At 43.0% G+C, this 22,991-nt stretch overlaps 1 protein-coding gene and 1 long non-coding RNA gene across 6 annotated transcripts; one reads left to right on the top strand and one right to left on the bottom strand.

Moving 5' to 3' along the window:
- Positions 1–8: 8 nt before the first annotated feature.
- On the bottom strand, positions 9–22,845 carry LOC6613391 (probable G-protein coupled receptor 158). Of its 5 annotated transcripts, none has more exons than XM_032727859.1 (15): positions 22,648–22,774; positions 20,945–21,271; positions 10,241–11,169; positions 5,758–5,997; positions 5,640–5,698; positions 5,231–5,350; positions 5,089–5,169; positions 4,663–5,011; positions 4,534–4,602; positions 4,072–4,473; positions 3,737–3,931; positions 2,431–2,612; positions 2,261–2,372; positions 1,871–1,891; positions 9–1,559 (listed from the first exon to the last, which is right to left on the bottom strand). In XM_032727859.1, exons 3-15 carry the CDS (start codon positions 11,018–11,020, stop codon positions 1,362–1,364), a joined length of 2,808 nt encoding a protein of 935 aa, XP_032583750.1. In that variant the 5' UTR covers positions 11,021–11,169; positions 20,945–21,271; positions 22,648–22,774; the 3' UTR covers positions 9–1,361. The 5 variants fall into 5 exon arrangements, with proteins under 5 accessions (XP_032583750.1, XP_032583751.1, XP_002037865.1 ...); XM_032727860.1 differs by having other exon boundaries at positions 2,431–2,558; XM_002037829.2 differs by lacking the exon at positions 1,871–1,891 and having other exon boundaries at positions 22,648–22,773.
- Positions 4,944–5,573, top strand: LOC116803642. The gene is made up of 2 exons (XR_004363711.1): positions 4,944–5,024; positions 5,073–5,573. It is a non-coding gene; the product is annotated as an uncharacterized LOC116803642 (long non-coding RNA).
- Positions 22,846–22,991: the final 146 nt, after the last annotated feature.

Genomic DNA, 22,991 nt, shown 5'->3' with positions numbered 1-22,991 from the left:
TTTTTTTCTTTTATAATTAATAATCATTTTGGGTTTTGCCTTCATTTTGTTTTAAATGCTCAATTTGTTGCATGCATGCTGTAAGTTTACCTAATTTAACCATTTGCCATGTTTTACTTTCTATATATTTGTTGTAGTGTATATAGATATACTTTTCATAACCCTTATAAATGCCCATGTAACTGTACTATATGATTTCTATGGACTTGTTTTCCCCCTTCTTTTCTCTCTCTTGTTTTTTATAACGAGCTCATCCAAAATTTATTGCGTACATTTGAAATGTTTTTACTTTGTGTTTTTTTTTTCAATATTCTAACACGATCTTTTTTCGAGAATAACGAATTTAAGATGTTCTGGATTGGGATCTACAAATTTCGGAGGAAATCAGCGAGTAGTGAATAATACTTGAGTTGCAATTTGTTGGGCTAGGTTGAAAAAAAAAATATGCACTTTTAGCCTCTATTAAGCATTTTCCTATGATTTTCACTCTCGTTCGGGAACTGTGTGTTTTGAAAATGTAACAATTTGCGCTTTCGTCCTCGTACATTGTGTGTATTTACAGAAAGTCTAGCCCGTTTTCAGATTTTGGATGGGAATGAGTGGAAATTACAAGTATATAATATATAATACAAATACACTTTAGTTGGTAAGATTAGCAAGATAGTTAATGGGGGGAATTGCTAGTTTTATGTTTATGCCTATAAGCTCAAATTTACAACTGATTATTCGCTGATCGAAAATGATCTCAAGATCTATATCATTTGTTTAGCTCAAGTGTATAGTGTTACGTGAAAGGTTGACTGGAAAGCAAATGGTTAGTAACTAACTGTCGAGGAACTCAGAGGTAAACGAAAACGCGTGTTTTAGGAATGGGTTTGTTTTTCTTAGTGTATGTGGCCTTGTTTTTACAGTTATATCGTTACCTACACAGGTGGGCTCTGTTTTACCGCTCTACCGTTTGAACAACTTTGATCTATCAGTGATGATCGATAACATCAATCGAAATCAATCGAACTCAAGACTGAGAGAAATCAACGTAAAGTAAAATCGTCTAAAAATTTATCAAAACTTTATAAAACTTCTTGACTGCTTTCAAGGTTCTTCACTTCACGTTTCATTGAAAAATAAAGTAATGTTTGTTATTGTTTGTGTTTGGTGAGTGTTTGTTGCATCTCCATTTGCATCTATCATTTTCCTGGTTTTTCTTTCTTTGCGAAATTAAAGTAATTCTTTTATTGTTTGTGTTGTTGCGCTATATAATAAGTATTTCTCACATATTATCTACACATACCAACATGTATCGTACCGTTCAATACCTATATACAATTCTCAAATATCCGCCATGATCCTGCAAGGACTCCTTACTTCGAGTGTGAGACCACGGAGTGGGAGACCATCGAGTGGGAGAGCATTGAGTGGGACACGCCGGAGATTTCCGCATAGGTATCCGTGGGTCCTTCGGCACTGCACACCGAGTCCTCGGGTGTCCTGGAGGGTTCCGCCTCGGTGATCTCGATGTCCTGATGATGCTTGTTGCTGCGGTGTTTGGCACTTAGAGCCTGCGAATTTGAGATATCTTAGTGGGTCACATAAGCAACTGGTGGAAATGTGGTTTCTCGTTGTAGTTTCGTGTGCAATCTGTTTTCGATAAGACTTATGTGGTGCTATCTATGGGACGGACACATGCACACACGCAGACACACAAGCTGGTGGTTCATTGTGGGACTTTGGGTCTAAGTTTATAGACAAACGTGCGAGAAGTTCTTTTGATTTAGTCGTTTTGTTTTGGGTTTTAGTTTACATTCACAACACAGATATTTTAGCAGGTTAGGTTTAGAGGTTTAGACTAAAAGCGACCGACAATTCTTACCTTATCCTTGCTGCCCTTTTTCTACATTGAACATTGGTGGTTATTGTTTTGTTTGGTTTGGTTGTGGTGGGATTCGAATATATTGTACATAGTCATGACAAGAACAATGATATTTATAGATGTATTAATATAAGTGGCAAACAGTACTGCGAGGTCACATTGGAGGATCAAGAGAAGTACAGATTCAGAGACGGATAGAGAGACGGGGGAGAGAGAAAGATCTAAGGAGCGTGGGGATGGGCAGCATAAGGTTTGGTTTCGGATTGAAGAGTAACAGCAATATCGATCTGAGGCCTACAGCCCGGTCCCCCATTCTGGCCACGTCAATGTCATGTACAGTGAGCACTATGGCTGGTGGACTACGCTGCCGTTGTGGTGACCCCGACTCACCTGCAGGGAGAAGCGACGGTGACCCGCCTTGCGTCCGCCACGTCGCTTACTGATGTGTGGATTGTCCTGCCTCAGAGTCTTGTTCTTCATTATCTCCAGTTGGGTATACAGTCTGGAATCGAAGATGTATATATAATAGAGATAATAGAACACATAGGTATGCTTCGTACCTTTTGAGTTCGGCGCGTATGTCCTCGGGACTCATTTCGGATATGGTCAGCTCCCCGATGTCCGGATCGCCCAGACAGAGCCCGGCATATCCTCCGCCCAGCCGCTGGCCGGCGTCGTGTGACGTACCCTTGAAAGCATCCACAGGTAAACGTATTGATAGATCATACGCTAGCGAACGAACCTGCAAGCTATGAAGATGCAACAAACACCGCAAACCACACTCAGGAAGTCAAACGGAAAATGGAGAACGGAACGGAAACGGAAATGGAAACGCAAACGGAACTCAAAGGTAAGAGAGAGCAAAAAACGAATGGAATAGATCTGTGCTGAAGAGTTATGCATGTATAGTATGTAATATGTATGTATATAGTATGTTTTTGGGTGGTCGGTGCTTATTGGTCGTGATTGTATCTTTGGGGGTGCTGGAAATGAATGAAAAGAAACGAATCAAATTATAAAAGAAACTGAAAAGGTAAACAAGATGGACGATAGCTATAAGAAGACTACTTAGACAGAGAACTTCAGTTTAAGATTATTCAGTTGAGGCACAGAAAGACAGATAAAGTTACAGTGAGGAAGAGTCTTGGATACACTAGTTTGGAATTTTTCTGGTATGCATATTGGAAATTTTGATAGGAAACCGATTTTTGTCATTTGTTTGTAGTTAGATGTTGTGTTTTCTTGTTAAATTCATGCAAAAATCAACACTAAACATGCAAATTAATTGGCGTGCTTATTGAGTTCAAGTTAAAGTGGAATACATTCAGGCAGAAATAATAAGAGCTAAAAACAGTCGAACATTCTCTGTTTAAACGAGACACACTTGCAGCAACTTCATAGCTTGACTAAAGTTTCAATTCAATGTTAGCTTAATACTAAAATTATGTTAATTTTCTCGGAGAAAACCAGAACAAGAACTCAAAATATAACCATAACCAAATGAAATATTCAATATTTTTTTTTAGCAAAAGCAACCAAGCTTTCGAGTGGGTTTCCACATTTCAATACTTCTTGTGTTTAGGCTAGTTATTAACAAAAATCGTTTCCTCAACCAATGTCAATACCAAGTACGGATTTCGATGACTATAATGACGACCACGCCCGCGACAGACGAAAGGCACAAAATGAACGGGTGTGAATGCTCTAAGCATATGAATTATATTCGTTTGGTGCCCAACTAGGACACAACACTTCCTAATTACATCTTATATCTCAATGTGTGGAACACAAAAGCGTACTCAAACCGAAAAACAAAAACCAAAGCAAAGTAAGTAAATCATATCGTTTCGAACTCAAATCGGTTACCTGCTTGTGCTGATACCACAACTTTGGCACAAATATCAGACCCAAGGCGAAACTATTCGTCAGCTGGGAGCGGATGAACAGGGCCAGCAAGATGGCGCTGGGACTCATTTCCGGCAGGTAGACAAAGCGCAGAAAGTAGAAGCTGGACGAGACCAGGAACTCCAGCGTCAGGGCGGTGACCAGAAATTGTCGTTCCTTCAGTGGGACAAAAGGAAATGACCAATTAATTCATTTGACTTGGCCTTGTACTAAGTTAATCATCTAAGCCAACATCTTGCGCTTAATTGATCAAGAAAGATCTTTCATATAACAATCGATTTGACTGTACATCTTACCCGGAACTGGGTGTTGGCATTCCGACTGGCGATGGACAGGTGCAGCCCGAAGCACAGGATGAGCATCTCGCTGGTCTGCGTGACCAGCTCCCACTTGAGCGGATGGCAGGTGTTCGTGTCCGCCTCCCTGAGGCTCTCCAGCTGCGCACTTTCGAGGAGATCCAGCGACGAGGCCGTAAAGGCGGCCATGTAGCAGATGACGGCAAAGACCATGGTGCCCAGATACTTGAGCAGGTCCACGTCGCGCAGCACCCAGCGATGCGCCTTCCGGGTGCGGAAGTCCACCAGGTGGCGGTACAACTTCAGGATGATGGCGCCGTAGCAGGTGATGAAGCCCAGTTCCCGGAGCCAGGGCTCCAGAAGGCAGCGCTCGGTGGATGCGGGAAAGAAATGGACGGCAACCTGAAGATAAGTATGTAAGTACAGACAGAAGTGGAGGTGACCATCACCAGGAGCACTCACAGATGCATAAAGTAAAACAATGCCCAGCAGTATCGTCTCCAGCACAGTCCACATGCCAGACGCAATGGCCTGAAAACGATGAAAGGATTACTAAAAGTCTCCCAACTTTAAGATATGTAAACTAGATACCTTGCACTTTCGCTGCCGGAAGACAATCACGCCGAGGACGATGCAGCACAGGATGCAGGCGCCCAGGACGATGGCCACCAGGAGGCGCAGGCAGGCGTCCACATTGAGCACCTCCTCCTCCTGGAAGGTCAGACAGACGCCGTTGCTATCGCAGTTGGTGCATCCGCCGGGACACGGAATGCACGAGTAGTTGTCGTAGCCCTCGGACAGCTCCACCCGATCGCCACGGAATCCCTGGAGCGTGGAGTTGGGCAGGTAGTAGGATTCCCGGCACAGACAGGTGTACACATCCCGGGTGGCGGCGGGTTTGTTCTCGGTGAGCAGGCAAAAGGTCGTATTCCGATCGCAACTACAAAGATATGGTAATATATATATAATCCCGAACAAATGTTACGAATTAACGTATTAAGTTTGGCCATAACTCACCCATGGCGGCGACCGAAAACTTCCTCCAGGCCATCGTTGCACACATCCTCATCGGCGGCAATGAAGGCAGCCGCCACAACTCTGAAAGCATTTAGCATAAATTACAAGTTGTGCCAACCAGCTGCACATCGATGCGACTCACTTGATCCTGTGCTCGCTGAAGGATATGCGAAATGGCCAGAGCCAGCGACGCGTCAACAGGTTGCAGTCGCGAAAGGGAGCGCCCCACTCCTGGGTGCCGTCCGTGCTGTTCCAGGCCGCACTGTAGTCGAGGAAAACAATACATTTATGGGCAACTTTCCAAGATTATACGGCTTATGGTCTATTCGAATTAAGCGATGCACATAATTTAGGCAGGCTACGATGCATATTGAATTTAATTGTGTTTATCTTTTAGAGTAATTAGTATTTGCATTTCAAATCCATAAGATAATTGATTTTAATTGCTTAAAGCGTTGAAAATAAACCCATATATCCTCTCAAAATGATTTGTTGCTAATTAATGTAGCACACTTTTTTGGAACACAATTCCATTTTTCTGTGAAACTTACCCCAACTCCCGCCAGTAGGAACCCAAATATGCCTTATTGTGCACCTGATCCGGTGGTATCTGCAATTAGTTAAACCGATTACCCGTGGCCCCATTATCGCTGATTAGCGAGTGCATACCGTAACGTTATCCCTGAACTTAACGACCACCGTGTGAATGCTGGGCGCGGCAATGGCGAAGGCCAGCAGATTGTCGTCCTCGTTGAGGGCGTAGCTGGCGATTCCATTGGCCCGGCGACTCACCTCCGCACGTGTCGGCTCATCGATGGCAATCGGTGTGTTGGCATTTGGGAATTTGCCCGATAAAAATTCAATAAACTGGCGTGCGGCATCCTCGGCGATGTCGGTGTAGTCGTAAAACTGTTGAATTCATAAAAACACATCCGAATTAATTGCGTAGTGTCATAAATAATCATTTCAATGTATATAAAATGGCATATTAAATATCATTTAAATCGAATTCGATTGAAATACACAAGCAGAATGTTCAATAAAGTTATAATTTAACATAAATTTACGCTCTGCTAAACTCCATTTATTTATAACACATTATAAAGAAGATATTTTCAGAAATTTCGAAAAATTACGTATACGCATCGGTCGGCACGTGATTTAAGTGACCATGCGGCACGGCCACTCCCCCGACTTGGGACCATTAATTATTCACCTGGCGCTCAGGACACGTTTCACAGCAACACCTTGTGGCAAGAGTGCGAAAAGTTTTGCTTCGTTCCGACTGTGAAATAATAGGATTTAATGCCCTCGCCGGGCTGTGGGACTGCAGGAATGTTTTTAATCCAAGTTTGTTCAGCTCTTAGCCGACCAAATGTTTGTACATAATTTACACGTTACAAGAAACTCTCGAGATCTACGCACCAAAGTGAAGGAAACGGAGTTAGGGAGGGCCACTTTGATGACATCATTATGGCGTTGGGAAACAAAAGTAACCACAGAAGGGAGCAGGGAGCGGGTGGCGGGTGGCGGGGAAAAGGACACGTTGTCTGGGCGTGAGTCATGTAGTTGGGCTGGCGGCACCTTTTGGCTTTTAAAACAAATATTTCCCATTAGCTGGGCTTTCGGTGATGAGCGACCACATTGCGTATACGCCACCGAAGCCCCAAATAAATTGCCAACAAGTAACATCGATATACAAATGTTTGTGGATGCTCCTCTGCCATGTGTGTGTGTTTCTTTTTTTTCTGCCAAAATTTACACATCGAGGCAAAAGCAATAAGGCAGCAGGAGAAATGGCACGAGACCCACTCCCAGATAAAGCCATGATGTAGTGCTCCTAGCACTCGTGTGCAGCCATAATCATAAACATTGCTGTAGAAATAGTTGGGTAAGTATAGAGTATAGGTAGAGAATGTGGTTTCAGATATTAAACTTAGTCAGCAAATGTTTCTACTTTTATAGCATTATTCATTCTTTTTTCCTCTGAAGTTACATATACGAACTTTAAGTTATCCCACCACACTTCTTGGAAGCAGTAGAATGTCTTCATTACCGCCAAATCCTTTTGATATCCTTTGCCCGAATGCCCGCAATTACACACATACCCTCGCACTCGCGCCCCTCGTTTTGCAGGGTATAAATGTATGGGTGAAACACTTGTAAATAGCGGCAGCAGCCACAAAACACACACCGAGTGTGTGTGCAATAAAACATGCATACTTATGCAAACATGGCCGAAACAAATGTGCCCGTGTGTGCGTGTGTGAGTGTGTATTTGAGCAACTATGCCAAGAGTCTGGCCCACACACACACTCACACACATGAGCACTGAATCCTGGCTGCCAAATGAAATCAGTAAAGCGCGTTTTACTGGCTTTTTAATGTCCGTGCGCGCCTTTCCCCGCATTTCCATCTGCATTTTCCGGCATGGCATGTACGTATGCACATACATATGTACAGGATTCCTACTTATGACCATAAAAATATTTACATGGCGTATCTGTATGCTTCCTCATTGTCATTTGCATGTTTTTCCTTTTATTTTCTATGCTCTGCGCTTAATGAATAAAATATGTCAGACAGTGTTTTCCTTTTCCTTTTGCTTTTTGCTCTCGTATTTATTTCTTTCTCCTTTGTTTTGTTGTCTCACTCTCTCTCGCTCTCTTTGGTTTAACTGCTGTTGACACGCTGCAAATCCCGGTCGATTACTGACAGTCTTCACTGTACTCCTGCATTCATTACATTATTCAGGACGACAAGGCGAATGACATAAGCTGATTGCTACGGAAGCAAGGATGAGTGTGTGTGTGTGACTGTTTTATTTATCGGATTAACATAAATGCTTCTGTTGAGTGGCAATGGTTTTTAAATTTATGTCCCTATAAATAATAAAAGCACAGTTGGCCAGCTTTAGTACAAACCTAATTAGTTGACAACTTAATCGGAGAAAACAGAGTTAAATGCATCGATTGCGATAATTGCTGGCTTTTTTAATTATTAAATTAAATGGGCTCAAAAACATATTGATTATCTGATACTTTATATTTTTTATATATTTTCCTATTAAGAAGTAAATAGGACTTTAAGCAGGCAACACATTTCCGCAGATCAACAAAATGCGTGTCCAGCATCACGAAGTGGAATGTGTATAAAACAATTATTAATAACTTTGCAGCTTCAGCATTGTTAGCAAAACAACACGCACACGAAGCAAAAAAGGAAAAAAAAACACAAAAAAAGGACGAAAGGAAAGAGAGGGCAGAGCGGTGAGAAAAGGACAGGCAGACACACTCCAGCTGGGAGCGAAACAAAAGCAGCCGCAGGCAACAACAGCAGCAACAAGAGCAGCCGCAGCGGCAACAGGAGCAACAATAATCCTTGACAGCCATTCGACAAGGCGCTCGCAGTTGACCGCAGGCCACAGGAGCGAGACAGGGCGCTGTGTGTGCGAGGGGGACAGGCGGCGGCCAGGATAATGCCCAAGTTGGCAGCTGTCAGCCGGTGTTGCTGCTTCTGCTGTTGTTGCTGCGCAGCACATTTATTTATCATTTTATCTGACCACACTAGAGATTCAAATCGCTCCAAGGATGCTCCTTATTTTCATCCAGCCCCCCTGCGCTCACTTCCCGCCTTCTAATTACACAAAGGTCCTGGTCCCGATTGCGTCAGAGGAAAGTTGGCAGGGCAATCGATTCGATTCGTGCACGTCATGTATTGGACTCTGTTTACACCGCCGACTCATTGAATATTTATACTCGATTCGCTTGGCGCACTAAAAATAGCATCCCCAAGGAGCCAACAGTGGAAGCAAATCCTCGCCTGACAAGTCCTACGGCTGGTTAAAGTCCTCGTCCGCAATTGTCATGCAAATTCAATTAAAATATTGTGATGCGCATACGGCGCAAAAATGTTCTGCTTAGGCAATTTTAATTTCAATTACAAAAGGCTAGAAAACTTTTACAAGAAACTTTTAATATTTACATACAAAGTGTTCCAAATTGTTTTTGACAATGTAAAAGGACATTTTCCATTTAAAGTATCTGCTGTATCTCTGGCCTTTTTTTCAGTGCCCTCGGGCTGCGACGGTGTGTGGTCTACTCACTTCATTAGCATCTCTTAATTAACTTGCACAAGAGGCAGCTTCACAGAGTGAGGAAACTAGAGTCCTGACTGGAGGCGCCACATATGAGATATGAGCCGCCGCCTTGCCAAAATCGCGTGGTTTCTGTGCAGCCCTCGAAAGTGAAAAGAACTTGACTCCCACATCCACTTGCGTCAGCCATGTCGTATGCGTAATATTTCCACGACAATCAACAAGGTGGTTGGTACACAGATTTGCGCACAGATTTGTGTCAGCAGGAAGGAGAGAAAAAAGTAGAAAGGACGAGGCACACCGAAAAGTGAAGGAGCACATTATATGAGCTGCTATCTCAGCAATTTTATTGATTTTTCGCCAGTGCGCCGCGTTGGCAATTTCGCAAATTGTCGTTAATTGTCTCTGCCTTGGATCGATGTGCGGCATGCAGGCTGCACTCGTTCTCACAAATGTCCGTCAAAAGTTATGAAGGCAACCGGAAGGTGAATCCCCCGCCCTCCGCCCGCAATCCTTTCGCAATCCTTCGGCAATCCTTTGAACTTGCGTTTGCATTTGTGTGTGATTGCCTCAAAAGTTGCACGCTGGCTTATTGCTACTCGGAATTGCATTGCTTCTAAGTAGCTATCGTGACCAAGAAGTGCACAGCACAGCTGCAACTTTCACCCACCCGTCTTATGCAACAAATTATAAGGTGCCACCTCTGCAGTGGCAGTTGCAAAGTTAAACAAAATGTGCACACTTCTCGAACTGCTGGCACTCGATTGAAGAACTTTTGTTTAACGCTGCGCAAATCTCAATTTACTTTTGGATAGTAGTTATTAACCTAATAAATATAACTATGGAAAGTTACAAGTAAATAATGTTGAGTGAGGCAGGGATATATTCCCAGTAGCGATTAGTTATTGAAAGAAGTTATTATCTAAGAGTAAGCTGTTTTATATATTCCTTTGGGAGACATTATGATATTATCCTGATATCATCATTTCATTCTATTTTCATTTTATATTTAATTATTTTATTATAATTTAATAATACTATAAATAGTAAACCTACCGGCTCATCTGGCAGCGTTTCGAGTACTTTTGGCTCGCACTTCTCCTCCGGCTTCTTCCCGCTGCCCGCATCCTTTGCTGCTGCATCTGTTGCCGCTGCTGCTGCAGTTGCAACATCCAGTGGAGTGACGGGCGTTGTGGGCGTGGCGCTGCGCTTACGCAACCGAAAACGCTCCGCCCGACTGAGAGCAGACACGCTGCTGGCGGTGGGCGTTAGCTCGTCAAAGTCAAGGCCATTGGCATCGTGGAGCAGGTGATACTTGTGCCCCAGGGAAACGCCGCCGCTGCTGCTGCTGCTCTGCGGCAGGTGCGCCCTTTTGTAGTAGGCCAAAAGAGCATCGCGCCTGCTCTCGCGCCCGAAGGGGGCGTGGCTGGGGCTGGGGCTGGGCGAGGCGGTGGCTGTGGCAAGGCCGACTATCAAAAGCACCAGCAGCGCGTAGAGGGTGTTTAATTGTGTGCTGCTGCTCGGCTGCCTGATGTTTTTACTGCTGCTGCTAGTGGAATTTGATGATGTTGCAGCTGCTGCACTTGCTGCTGTTGCACTATTTGTTCGTTGGTTCTGTTGCTTTTGTTGGTTTATCAGGTGGTCTCGATCGCTGTGGCTGCTGCAATTGCTTCGCTGAGTGCTCTGTACTTGAGTGTTTGTTTGATTTTGGTGGCATTTCTTTTGATAGTTTCGGCAGTTGCTGCTGCTGCTGCTGCTGCTGTTGCATGGGCTGCTTTGCGGCATTGAACTCTGAGCGGTTACAATTTTTGACTTTGTTGCTATGCACAGTTCCATATCACTGATTTTTTTGCTCTTTTGCTTATTCCTATGCTGGTGGCGCCTCCAGTTGTTGTTGTTGCCGGTTTGGTGGTAGAAAAAGTTGCTCCTGGGCGTGGCAGCTTCGACAGGTGTAAACCGAAATTGTGGCACAGTGGCGCGCTCATCTGCAAAAATTAGAAAAGTTTTGGCTTTTGTTTAGTTGCGGCTTAGTCGGCGAATTCAAAGTTGCTGCCACATGGCTTTGTTATCACAAAAATGAACAATGCAGCATGAAAATGCAGCAAAAATAAAAACTATGAAACACTGAGCAAAATCGAATTATTATTTATTTCCACTGCTTTAAATCACTTATTAAATCATATGTTATTATTTATTAATTCCCCAAATTCGACAACTACCAGCAATTACGAATTTAAAAAGGCCACAAGAGAACCCACAAACGAAATCAGAATCCAAACGGCAAATTCAAAATCCACAACGCCCACGTCAATGAAAATTTATATAGCTGCACCAATTGCATTTTAATTGAGAATCCAGCACAAATAATTGCTGATGACGTCCGCTAAATGTGCAAAACCAAAGTGCATGAAAATCAAATGGAGCATGATAGACTGCGAAGTACTCTGTGCTAACTATAAAAATTTAAAGTGTGACTTTCAATTACAGATAAACAGAATTAAAGCTTATTTAAGTTGTCATAAAATAACAAAAAAGTTTGTTATAGCTTTTTTTTAAAGAATAAGTCTGAATAACAATCATAGTTTGTGAATGCATCTTCCTCAGCCGAATGAAGCTGCAATTAAATCGCTTTAAATTGCTCGGTTCAGACAAACTTGTGCGCAATTTGGAGCCACATTCCGGCACTCCCATAACCAAACCCACACCCAATCCCAAAGCCATGGAGCCATGAAACCCTGAAAGCAGTGCTAAAAAGAATTTGCTTGGCCAGTTACGAGCTCCCGTGGGAGTGGGCGTGGCACTTGCTGCACTCAAGTGTCGCCCAGCGGTATGCCATAATTTTCCACTTTTTTTCTTTTTTTTTTGTTGCATTCCCCATTGTTGCTGCACTTGGCAATTTGCAATTCTGATTTATGAATTTGCACAGGGCGTGGAGGAGGCAGGAGCAATGGCTAGGGTATATTATGGTGCGGCATTAGCACGTCAATGCGATGACAGGCCGCAAATTGGCCCAACGATTTGGACGGCTTCTACACAACAGCAGCAGTTTTGCTGGAAGGCAAACAGGTGTAAAAACAATTTCCGCTAATTGAAATTAATTTTCATGGCTGCAACTGCACGGCGGTATGTGTGGCATGTCTCTTTTTTTCGGAGGGTCAGGGCCTAGGGATTTGCAAGGAGGGAGGGGGGTGAGTTTGGCGGCGAAGGTGAAAGTCGGGAATAGTTGGCACATGCGCCATAAACAAGTTGTGATTACGTGATTTGGCCAGATGCCAGCAGCCAAGGGGGAAAAAACAGTAGCCCATGTCCATTTAAGGTGGGATTGCCAAAATTTGCATTTCCCTGAATCCTGCGAGTTTCTCAAAATGTAGTACATGCCTCAGCTATCTGAAGTTCTCAATGCATTAAGATTAATCATTTGATTAATTTGCCAAAAATCACTATGAATACTTTGGTTAGATAAATGCATAAATGGATTACCATTTTTTCTTGCAGTGTGCGTGGGCACTACGCTCGTGTGTTGCCAAGTTTCTTTTCCCACTTTGGCCTGTTTTTGCTGCCTGTTTTCCGCCTGGCCGCTTTCACCTGGCCTCACCTTGACACTCGCTCAACTGCAGCTAATGCGGTAAGGATGCGAGAAAGCCAACCCACTGCCTGTATCTGTATCTCTAACTGTATTTGTATTTGCAACTGTATCTGTATCTGCAACTGTATCTGTATCTGTATCTGCGTCTGTATTCCGGCGAAGAATGTCTCTGTGTACCATTCGGTTTTTCAATTAACCGGATTTCGGTTGTGTAGCTGCTGCCGTGTCGTGTTCAGGTTCCACAGTCTGTCACCTGGTGTGTTGCACGTTTGCATTTACAACCCAATTGGCCGCCTTGTTTGCCAACTGTCTTGTCTTGTCGCTTTCGGCCATGCTGCAAGCTGCTAGCTGCAACTCGAATCAAAAATGGCGAAGCACAAATCACAAACAAGCCACCTCCGCACTTTGGTAGCCAATTGGATTTGTTGAGGTTGCCGCTTTTGTTTGATAACTTCGGCATGCAAATTTGATGGGCAAACAAGAGATGGATATTTTGCCATTCCATCTGTTGAATATTTATGCTTTTTCTGGCAATTATTTTATTCCTGTTTGCAGAGCAATCAAAACCATATTTTGTGTCCAAGCCGGCTTTTGTAATTTGTGGCAAGGCATGAAAAAGCTTTGCAATTTATTATACACTTGCCGCACTAGTTGGCTTAAATTTTAAAGTTAATTGAGTTTGCAGAATAGGAATATATGAATATGAATAATGAAAAACAATATGAAATAACCACGACTGTCAGTTTGAGTGAGCAGGCAGCCCGAATTCTTGAGGCGTGTCCCCCAGGACGCAATGTCCTTTGGGCCATGGCAACATAATGAGCTAAAAATAGCTAAAGACGTGGTGCGAGCGAGACAATGAGCCGGGTGCAAGCGAGACAAGAGACAAGGGCGCTTTTCATTAGACAAATGTTATTTCGCACACACGCACAGAATGAGAGACAAAGCTGGTTCGTGTGAAACAATCAAACAATGCAACAAAGCCGCACACACACACACCAGCATACACCAGCTCACACACACACACACGCACACTAGCAAACAAAATGTTTAACAATTAAACAATGAGAGAGCAACAAGCAAAGCAATTGCAGCAGCTGAGAGCCACAGCATAATAATAAGGAGTGCCGCTGACAGGCTCGAGGACAAATTGTTCGCCGGTCTCCAAGAATCACCACCCTCTCCCTGCCACCCACAGCCAAGGAGCAGGCAACACTCCCCCACTTGGGCACACACCTAACCCAGAAAACCCCGAAAAGCCAGCAAATCACAGGCAACATCGCTTGAAATCGCTTCCCTTGCGCCTTTGTCGAAACATTTTTGGCTAAAAGCTTCGAGTGCCAGTCCCAAAACACTTTTCCAATTAGGCTTTTCTAGATAAATTCAGCCATTTATATAGATACAATATATGCAGATACAGTGGAGTCTGGCAGAGCATGGACTTTTGATCATTCAAAATTAAGAATCCCAAAGTATAATGTTGAGTAACTTAGTTAAGTTTTTTATGTATTTTTCAATGTATTTTTATTGCATGTAAACATGCAAATTCACTTTACCCAGTGCACACTGTATAATAGCAGAGTAGGGGTGAAAATATAAAAATTACAAAAGAGGAGACAGCACTGTAATGGCTGCGCTATTTTTTCTTTTTTTTTTGCAAATTGGGGGCGGAGTGGGTGGCCGCCTGCAAAGTCCTTACAAGGACGCGGACAGTGTTGTACAACAATCGTTTTAATCACTTTTCAGGGTCTGGCGCCGCACTTTGATGTGAACACCCCCCTTCCCCACCAACTTGCTGCCTTTTATTTTGTATTTTTTGGGAGCCCGTGTTTGCATGCAAAATTTACTCAAGTGCTGCCACGTAGTGTTTATATCATCATAAAGCATGACCTTAGACCCTTATTTTTGAATAGATTGTTAGATTGCATTGCTCGCTTTTGTAAGTAACTTGCTTAGAAAGTAAGGAAAATGAATTGTTTCAACCAAACGTACTTTGAAGTTAGATCCTTCTGCCCAGTAATAAATAGCCCACAAATTTAATAAATATAACCATATGCTTTATAGTCATCCTTCAAATTACGATTATTCATCACTCATTCGTCATTCACTGGGTGGCTGCGCGTGGGCAGGCTGATGGCCCAGGATATAGGATGTATTTATAATCTATCTATGTATCTGTATCTCCGTCTATACATGCCTCCAAAGGCAAGCGGCTCTCGGGCCGTAATCTACTTGGCCTACTTGGACTAAGTGCGCTTTTAGATAAAGTCGCTGCCGAGTCGGCTTGGCACGCACAAGCGGAAAAGGAAAGGGGCGTTGGGCGGTGGGCGGAGTCACTTCAAAAATGTCGAAGGACCAACTATGTGTGTGTGTGTGTGTGGGTGCGCCTAATGTTATGCTACGGCATAATTTGTTGCTTGAAGTGAAAAATTGACAAGCACACTCAACGTTTATGTACAGCAACAAAATTGAACTTTTCGAGGTCATAGCTTTTTATTAGCTTTGTTTGTTGGCCTTAGCATGAAGGTTGCGGCGAGGGGTGGGGGAAAGGGGCTCAAACAGTGAAGCCTCCGTAAAATTCATCATGCATAAAATCTATTACAAGAGATTAGGATTGTATAACTACTTTGTATGTTACTTATCAAAGCACGCTTTTGTTATGTTTATCATTATCATTGGGTATTAATTTGCATTAGCCCATCTTCACTGTACAGGACACATATATAGTTGGCGTACACATTTTTCGCCTGTTTATTTCGCCTGGAGGAGCGTGCCGTTTCGATTGCCATTTACAAACAACGCCTTTGCCATTTTCGCTCTTCACACAAAAGTTCAAATTTCACTTGATTTTATTTCGATTCATTCCACTCGTGCCGCCTGTTCCCTGCTCCAGTTGCCCCAATTCACCTCATCCTGTCCCATTTTCCCGTGCGGATCGGAGCTGTGTACAACCTGCATCCAATATGTGTATCCAAAGTGCAGTCAAGTGGCAACAGAACATGGAAAACGAGTGCTGGCGAGGGGGTTTGGAGCAAAAGGGGGAGCGGCTAGAGTTGCCGGAAAAGCACGGGAAAATTCCCATTCTCAGCCGATGGATGTCATTTGAGGCTCAGCCGTAGCCATGACAATGTCAAGTGGGTGGATGTGGATGTGGACGAGGATGCGGATGCGAATGTGGATGTGGAGGGGCCGACTTAAAGGCCACATTTAATTGCATAAGAAATAGCAGTTCATAAATATCTTAGTGGTTATTATCCTCCCAGCTTCCACATAGACCGCCCATGTGGCCCAAAGGACCTCCAACGAGCAGGACAATGGGGGACAGATGATCTGATATCGATGACAATGCACCCAGATTACCGAGGTGAATGGGTAAGCAAGTTGTCCATACTTTAAGTGTTAGCCAAGCATTTACTTTTGTTTGAGGGGCTTAAAGCTAAATGGCTTTGCCTCAGTCCGGTAATAGTTTGATAAACAATTTGGCAGACATGAATGATTTATAATCGGATTTATTAGCTAAATTCTATTCAGTGGCTTTGAAATTTAGATTCTCGTTATGAACTCAATTAAATCAATTGCAAATTTACCTAATAATTTACCAGATAATGTATTTAGTATATTATATATTATATATTAGTAAAACTGCCTTCTCTCTATTTCAGTCTCATAAAAATGCAATACACTGCTTAACCTCATTGCACTTTCTTTTGAAACCTATCTCAACATTTTCTTTTCCCCCAAATCCCCAACATTCATTGCTAACTACCAAGTCCAAATTAATTCTCTGGCTAATTAGATTTTTTTCTCTAGCCAAACGTACAGAGATTCCTTCGAGTTCTGCCAAACTTTTCTCCGCCCTCGTAATCTCTTTTTCCCATCTTTTCTTTTAAGAAATCCACTTCCATGCCATGCAACAGGCACTCCATGCCACTCTGTATCCTTGCCACTCCACCATAAAGCCGGAATGTATCGGGGTGGCCAAGACAATAAAGCCAACTGCTGTCCGCGGGTCCAAACAAAGCAACAGCGACGTGGCACCACATAAAAAGCGCCATAAAAAAAGCTGAATAAGGCGGAGACTAGAGCGCATAAAACCGAACAATTGCCAAAAATCAAATGTGACAACTTTTACCAAAATTAAAATCAGCAAAAGTGGGAGGCCAAAAAACAGGCAGTGGCCAGAAGAGAGAGGCTAAAGAAACGGAGGAGAATGGACACGGAATGTGGGCAGTAAAGTGGGTGGCGTGATGGCTTCGGTCCGAATCATTGATGCCAAACGGAAATGTGCGCACTTTCGAGAAGTGCACTAAAAATGGCGACGAGCACTTCCGCCGTTCGGTTCGTCGGAGTTCTAGATGAGCACTGTCCTGGTCTCCGGCACACTGACTACGACATTCAGTCGAACTTGGGCGGCGGAAAAAGTCCTGGCCAACTGCTTGGCATCAATAAAAAGTGTCTGTAAACAAGGCAACTAACATCGATGACTGGCAAGGTGTCTCAGTTAAGCATTATCTTAGTGGAACTTACTTAGGTGATTAAAGAAAGATCTATCTGACTAGGAAAATGGGTTAGGTGTGCTTTAGATCTCTTACTTCTGTGTTTTTTGTAATATATTTTAATAATATTTATTATCTCCCTAAGTTTTTATAGCTTTAGCTCAACTTAAACTGAAATTGGTAGTAAAAATAGGGCACCGAACCACTGTGGACTAGCAACTGAGTGGCCTGTGGACCACTGCCTCCATCTGTTTTGCAGCCACAATCCAAGGGAAAAGGAAAAGAAAAAAATAAGGAAAAAGTGCTGGAAAAACAGAATTGGCAAAACAAATGTTCGCATGAAAGTTGAATGATAGCTGCAAACTGAAAATCAGGAATCGCAATTGCAGACCACGTCCGAATTGCAGTCCGTGCCTTCACGGATTCACTTTGGATTCGGGACAGTCCGGTTTTTGAGTATGTAAACAAGCGACAGTTAACAAGTAGCTCGAAACTGCATTTAAACGCTCGACATTCGACGAGAAGTTGAACAGTGGCTTCATTAGCACCTAAGTGCTGGTGCGCACAACGTGGCGTATGATTAATATACGCCCATTTGATCATCATCAAGACAAATGGCAATCCGCAACCGCATCTGCATCCGTCCTGGAACAGCGGACACATGGGCGGTGGCTAATTGCATAACAGCGGAATAGCGGAACACTAAGGAACACCGGGTTCACTTGAGCAGAAACGAAGCGTTTGTCCTGGAAACAGGCAATAAAATTTGGTCAAAACGCAGAGATAAGCGTCAAACAGTTTCACACATTTTCATAGCCACGGCCAAGGAGAAAAAGGCACTCAAGCGTGAATATTAAACGTTTTGCTTAGAAATGCGAGGGAAACTGGTAAACTGGGAACTGGGAACTGGAACTGCGATATTGCCCAATTTCATCCCCCGAAACTTTGGTTTTTTTTTTGTCCAGGCGACATGGTCTGGTCGCAGTGTTTGGGCAAACTTTTCGCCGGGCCAAAGTTCTGGGCAAAGGCGAAAGTTTGCTGCCAGGCTCCATGAATTCGGCTATGGGAATGGAAATGGGGAGCAGATATGTAAATAGCCCATGCATGCAAGCCGGAAGTTGCCAGATATATCAGCGGTATGGTAAAGCAACCAGCTGGAAGATCACGGCCTCGCAATTAAAGCAGTTCACTGCGAAATCATTTACAGATTGGGATTAAGCCGAGCTTGTTGATATAGGAGAATATATTTCAGACCCTTGAAAATAAATTGGTAAATATATATATATAAAAATAGCCCTATTTATGTGCTTAATACTACCTTCCATTATTCAATTCACTGAAACACAAATCATTGAAAGTTAAATGAAAGCTTTCATACGCCTTTTTGCTTTCAGCAGACAAATCGTTTATTTTCTGGGAACTTCTTCTAAAAATACAGCGCCAAGGACAACTTTGCAGGGTGGTTCATTCCCTTACATATATACATAGGTACATATATACACATATATCATGGATACATATACACAATCCACTCATATCCCTGCTCACATTTGACTGCCCAAAATTGCTTTGCTTTTGATATGAAAAGGTGAGATTGGCAGCTCGCTGCCCTGGCAATCCGGTTTTGATCTTTGCAGCGTAATAATGGCCCGTTTGCCATTCGTCTCGCTTCTCTGCTAATCACGAAGCGTGTCCTTGAAAAGGACCTCTTGCTCAGAGGTCTCAGCCAGAAAGCGGGGCACATTAAATCCTGCGGTAGGCTCTTTAACTCGCAAATTGAGCTGCCAATGTGGAATGCAGCTCGTTCTGTGCTCCAAACATTAGCATGCAAAGCACGCGGCACGTCATTAGTGGAGCCTGCTGACGAAAACGGGGTGGCTCCACGGACAGGACATTCGCCAGGATATGGCTGCTGCTGGTGGAGCGGGGTCGGGGTTGGGATGCGTGGTGTCGGTGAGTCAACATAATGAATTATGCCACGCCTAACGGGTACACAGCAGCCAGCGTGGCTCTCCAGAGAAGTCCAATAAAAATTCAATAAATTCCACACAATGCCAGCCACAGCTGCGGTTAAAATACTAGCTATCGTGAAGTGAATATATAAAGTTTGAATATAAATACCAATATATTATTATTCCTTTTAACTACTTTATCTGATTCCCTTGAAGAATTGTTAGCTTTAACATACACTATCTTTGCAGTTGCCCCTGTTTGTTGATGTTACCTCAATTTCTTGGGAGTATCTATTATTGCCCCCGCAATTGTATCTCTCGTTTAAGGGCAAAAAGTATTAAAACTAATGGAGTATCGTTTTGAGTGGGTGCGTGTTTAAGTTGAGGAATTGCGCATGAAACCCAGTGGAAGAACCCAATGGTCTTTTCCTATTCCCACACATGCTGACAGACATGGCCACCTTAAGTCCGAGTGGCAGGAAAATACACATAACTTGCTTTTCAATTTTCCTTACATTGTGAGGGAGTCACAGAAGGAAGGGGAGTGGCGGTGGCTTCCATGTGGGGTGTCTGCGTGAGCGGCGCCTATAAATAGACAGTGGGAATGGCGGGTGCCAAAAGCGACAACCGGAAGTCGCAGGAGCCGATGATATATGGTCTGGAGTCATGGGAGTGGAGGGTGGCTGCCCAAGGAGCCAACTGCTGGAGGGGGCGACGAATTGAAAACAAACAAAATAAAAAAAAAAATTGACAACCTTTTTTGGTTAGCCATTGAAATATTACGCGCATTAAAATATGTTGTATCAGCCAAATATATTTAAGTTATGGCAGTTGAGTGAATAATCGACATAGGGAAAAACCCTTGGAAACATAAAATAATCATTTTTATCAAAGAAATGTAACAGTTTCACCAAATATTATAATTATAGATATAAAAATTTAACAAGCACAAGCTTTGAAGCATACTAAATTCGCGATTAAGGATACCCGGCGTATTTTCAAAGACCCCAACTATTAAGATTATATCTTCATCTTAAAGGATCTACTAACTTTTCCCTTTCGCTTTGACCGCTCAATATTAAATTTCATAAAAAGTGTGCGTGCCTATTTCCGTACCCTCCATCTGCCGGTCGTAATTAATTTACGACAAAAATAGAGTTAATATCGCCCAAGACGATGGGTTATATACTATGGGGAAGCGATGGCCCCACCTTCCGGCTTCACATCGAGATGCCCCGCTCCTGTCAACAGAGTCCTCAACTGTCTGTCACTGCGAAGGACATGGACGCGGATGGGGATGCCAAGGATGCGGAGCATGCGGATTCAGATGCGGATGCCACGGCGGAGCTATTTGATCGGGGCCAAAGGATAAACAAAACGAGCGAATAACGCATCTCAACAAAGGAAGGGGGGAATTAAGCGTTTCGAGTGCAAGATACCCTGTATTTACTTTCATTTGTAAATAAACGAATTTAAGAATGCTGATATGAGCATACATCCTGTGTAACTTCTATACATTAGTTGTTATACAAACAAAGTTATCTTTGTCACATTTATTGGATCCTAATGAGTCCAGCATGCCCCAAAAGCAAACCACTAGTACTAAGTAGATAAAAAAGTAAAATGGAAAAACGTCGAGGAAAAGGAAGCTCGAAGGCAAAGGAAAAAGGGGGTTTCCCCCATTTCGAGGAGTGCAAAGTCAGTAAGACGGCGACGACATACTAACCTAAAGTTATGGGTCCTGGGTCAGCAGATGGCCATTACGCCTTCTCCATGGCTAACCAATTCACTTTCCTCGCTGGCTGGCTGGCTGGTGTATTTATTTTGTGCCGCTTTCTATGTAGATTTTTATGGACGCGCGCGGCAAATGAAATTAATTCCAGAAATTGTTGTTGATTTTGTTGGTTGGTTGCAGTTTGGCTTTACGCGGTTTTTATGCACGGCGTTTTTGATATTTTCATTTGTTGATTTTCAGTATTGATTTGGTTTAGATTGAATTTAGCTTCGAGGTTTCATCTGAGTGGCGAGTGTTTGGCAAATTGAATCCGGAAAACTTTGTTTTAATGATTTTAAAGTAAGACAATTATGTTAGTTACACACAAAATTCATCCTTAAGAATAACCATAAATAACTTGATAGCCTGATGCTGCCATTAATAATAAATTAAGCCGCACGTTCTTGTGCTTAAATCATGAAATCAATATCTAGATACTTTTACTGCCCCGGCGCCGCTGAAAGTATGCAATCAAAAGTTTAAGGATTGCAATTTATCTGAGAGTTTGCGAAAACTTTTTGCAACAACAATTTGAATTGGCAAAAGAAAAATAAAAGAGTTGATCAAGATTGTACGGAACTAGAAGAAAAATAAGCAAATACTTATTGTATTTAAAAAGTTTTGCATAATAATCATAAAGTACTTTGATAAAATGAAATTTCTAAAGAAAACCAACCAAGTTTCTATTTTGGCTAAGTATCTGATTAATTTCGAAAATGTTTATAACATTTTGCGGTGCAATAAAGCCGTGAAATATTTTTAAAATATTTTCCCAAGTTCCGCAATCAACTTTTTATGCTGCCAATTATGAAATTTGGACACATTTGCTGTGCTCTCCAAGGAAAGTTGATTAAAGCCAAGGAGTTTGGAGGCCAAGAGAAGAGCCATGAAAAGTCCAAGGCGCTAAAACTTTTTCCGACTTAAATAGAATCCTTCGCTCCTCTCGCATGCACCTACTCCTGCCACTCTTCTTTTTTATTTAGTCCTTCTTTCTGCCACACGCGCTGCTTTCAAAATAACTCTGGGATACACAAAAAGACATCCTGTGGCCTCCAATGTGTCCCTGTGGGTGTGTGTGCCTGTATGGGTGTATGATTGTATGGGTGTTTGTATGGGGAAAGGTGAAACTTTGGAACTCCTTGTTGTTGCTGCTGCTCCTGGCGCCGCCTATTGTTAATTCAGGACTACGAATTTGGATCGAAAGACGAACGGCAAATTAACGAGAATTCGAAAACGAAAGAAATACGAAACGGGGAATGCACGAGAAATGCTTATAAAAATATTCATTTTGCTCATAAATTAAACGATTTGCACGCTGAAAGCGGGTAGACCAACACGCGCGCAAAACTAACGGAGCGTCGTCTCACACACACACATAGTCACACACACATGCACTCTGGCATATATCCTGGCAGGATTTCGTCCTGGCCCCGTGTTTGTGTGTGTATTAATGCCGCCGCAGAGCTAAGCGCGCAAAAACCGACAGATACACGAGCATTTAACACCCAAAAAATGCGTGGCGCATGTTGAAAAGCTGCTCCATTTCGAGCAACTTAAATAGGGGGAAACAAAAACGCCGCGTTTCGACCGGAATTTTCCATTTTATGCTGGGCATTTTCTATACCACCACGCAATTTTCCACACTTTTCACATACTCATCGGTTTTAGCAATTATTTTGTAATTCTTTTCGGTCAGGCACTGGTTCAACTTTGGATTTCCGGAGGCAGCGCCCACAATCGAAGCGTGTACGTTCGCGTTTGTGTCCTGTACTCAATTGTGTTCTCCGAGCGGTCGGCCAGCACCTTCACATCGTAATCCTTGCGATTGGGTCGCCGATGCGAGTGCGCGCGTAAAGTTGTTGATTCCGCAAAAGCTCTCTCTGCGATTCCTTTCGCTCTCGAAAGTCCAACCCCGAAGATAACCGGTTTGGTGTGAGTCCGAACTTAAAGGATATACTGCGCTAGCGGTGACTCGAACCTCTTGATAGAACTCTTAGCT

The sequence above is a fragment of the Drosophila sechellia genome, chromosome 2L (genome assembly GCF_004382195.2).
Source record: "Drosophila sechellia strain sech25 chromosome 2L, ASM438219v1, whole genome shotgun sequence".
Taxonomy (NCBI): domain Eukaryota; kingdom Metazoa; phylum Arthropoda; class Insecta; order Diptera; family Drosophilidae; genus Drosophila; species Drosophila sechellia.
This window is presented reverse-complemented; position numbering and strand designations above follow the sequence as displayed.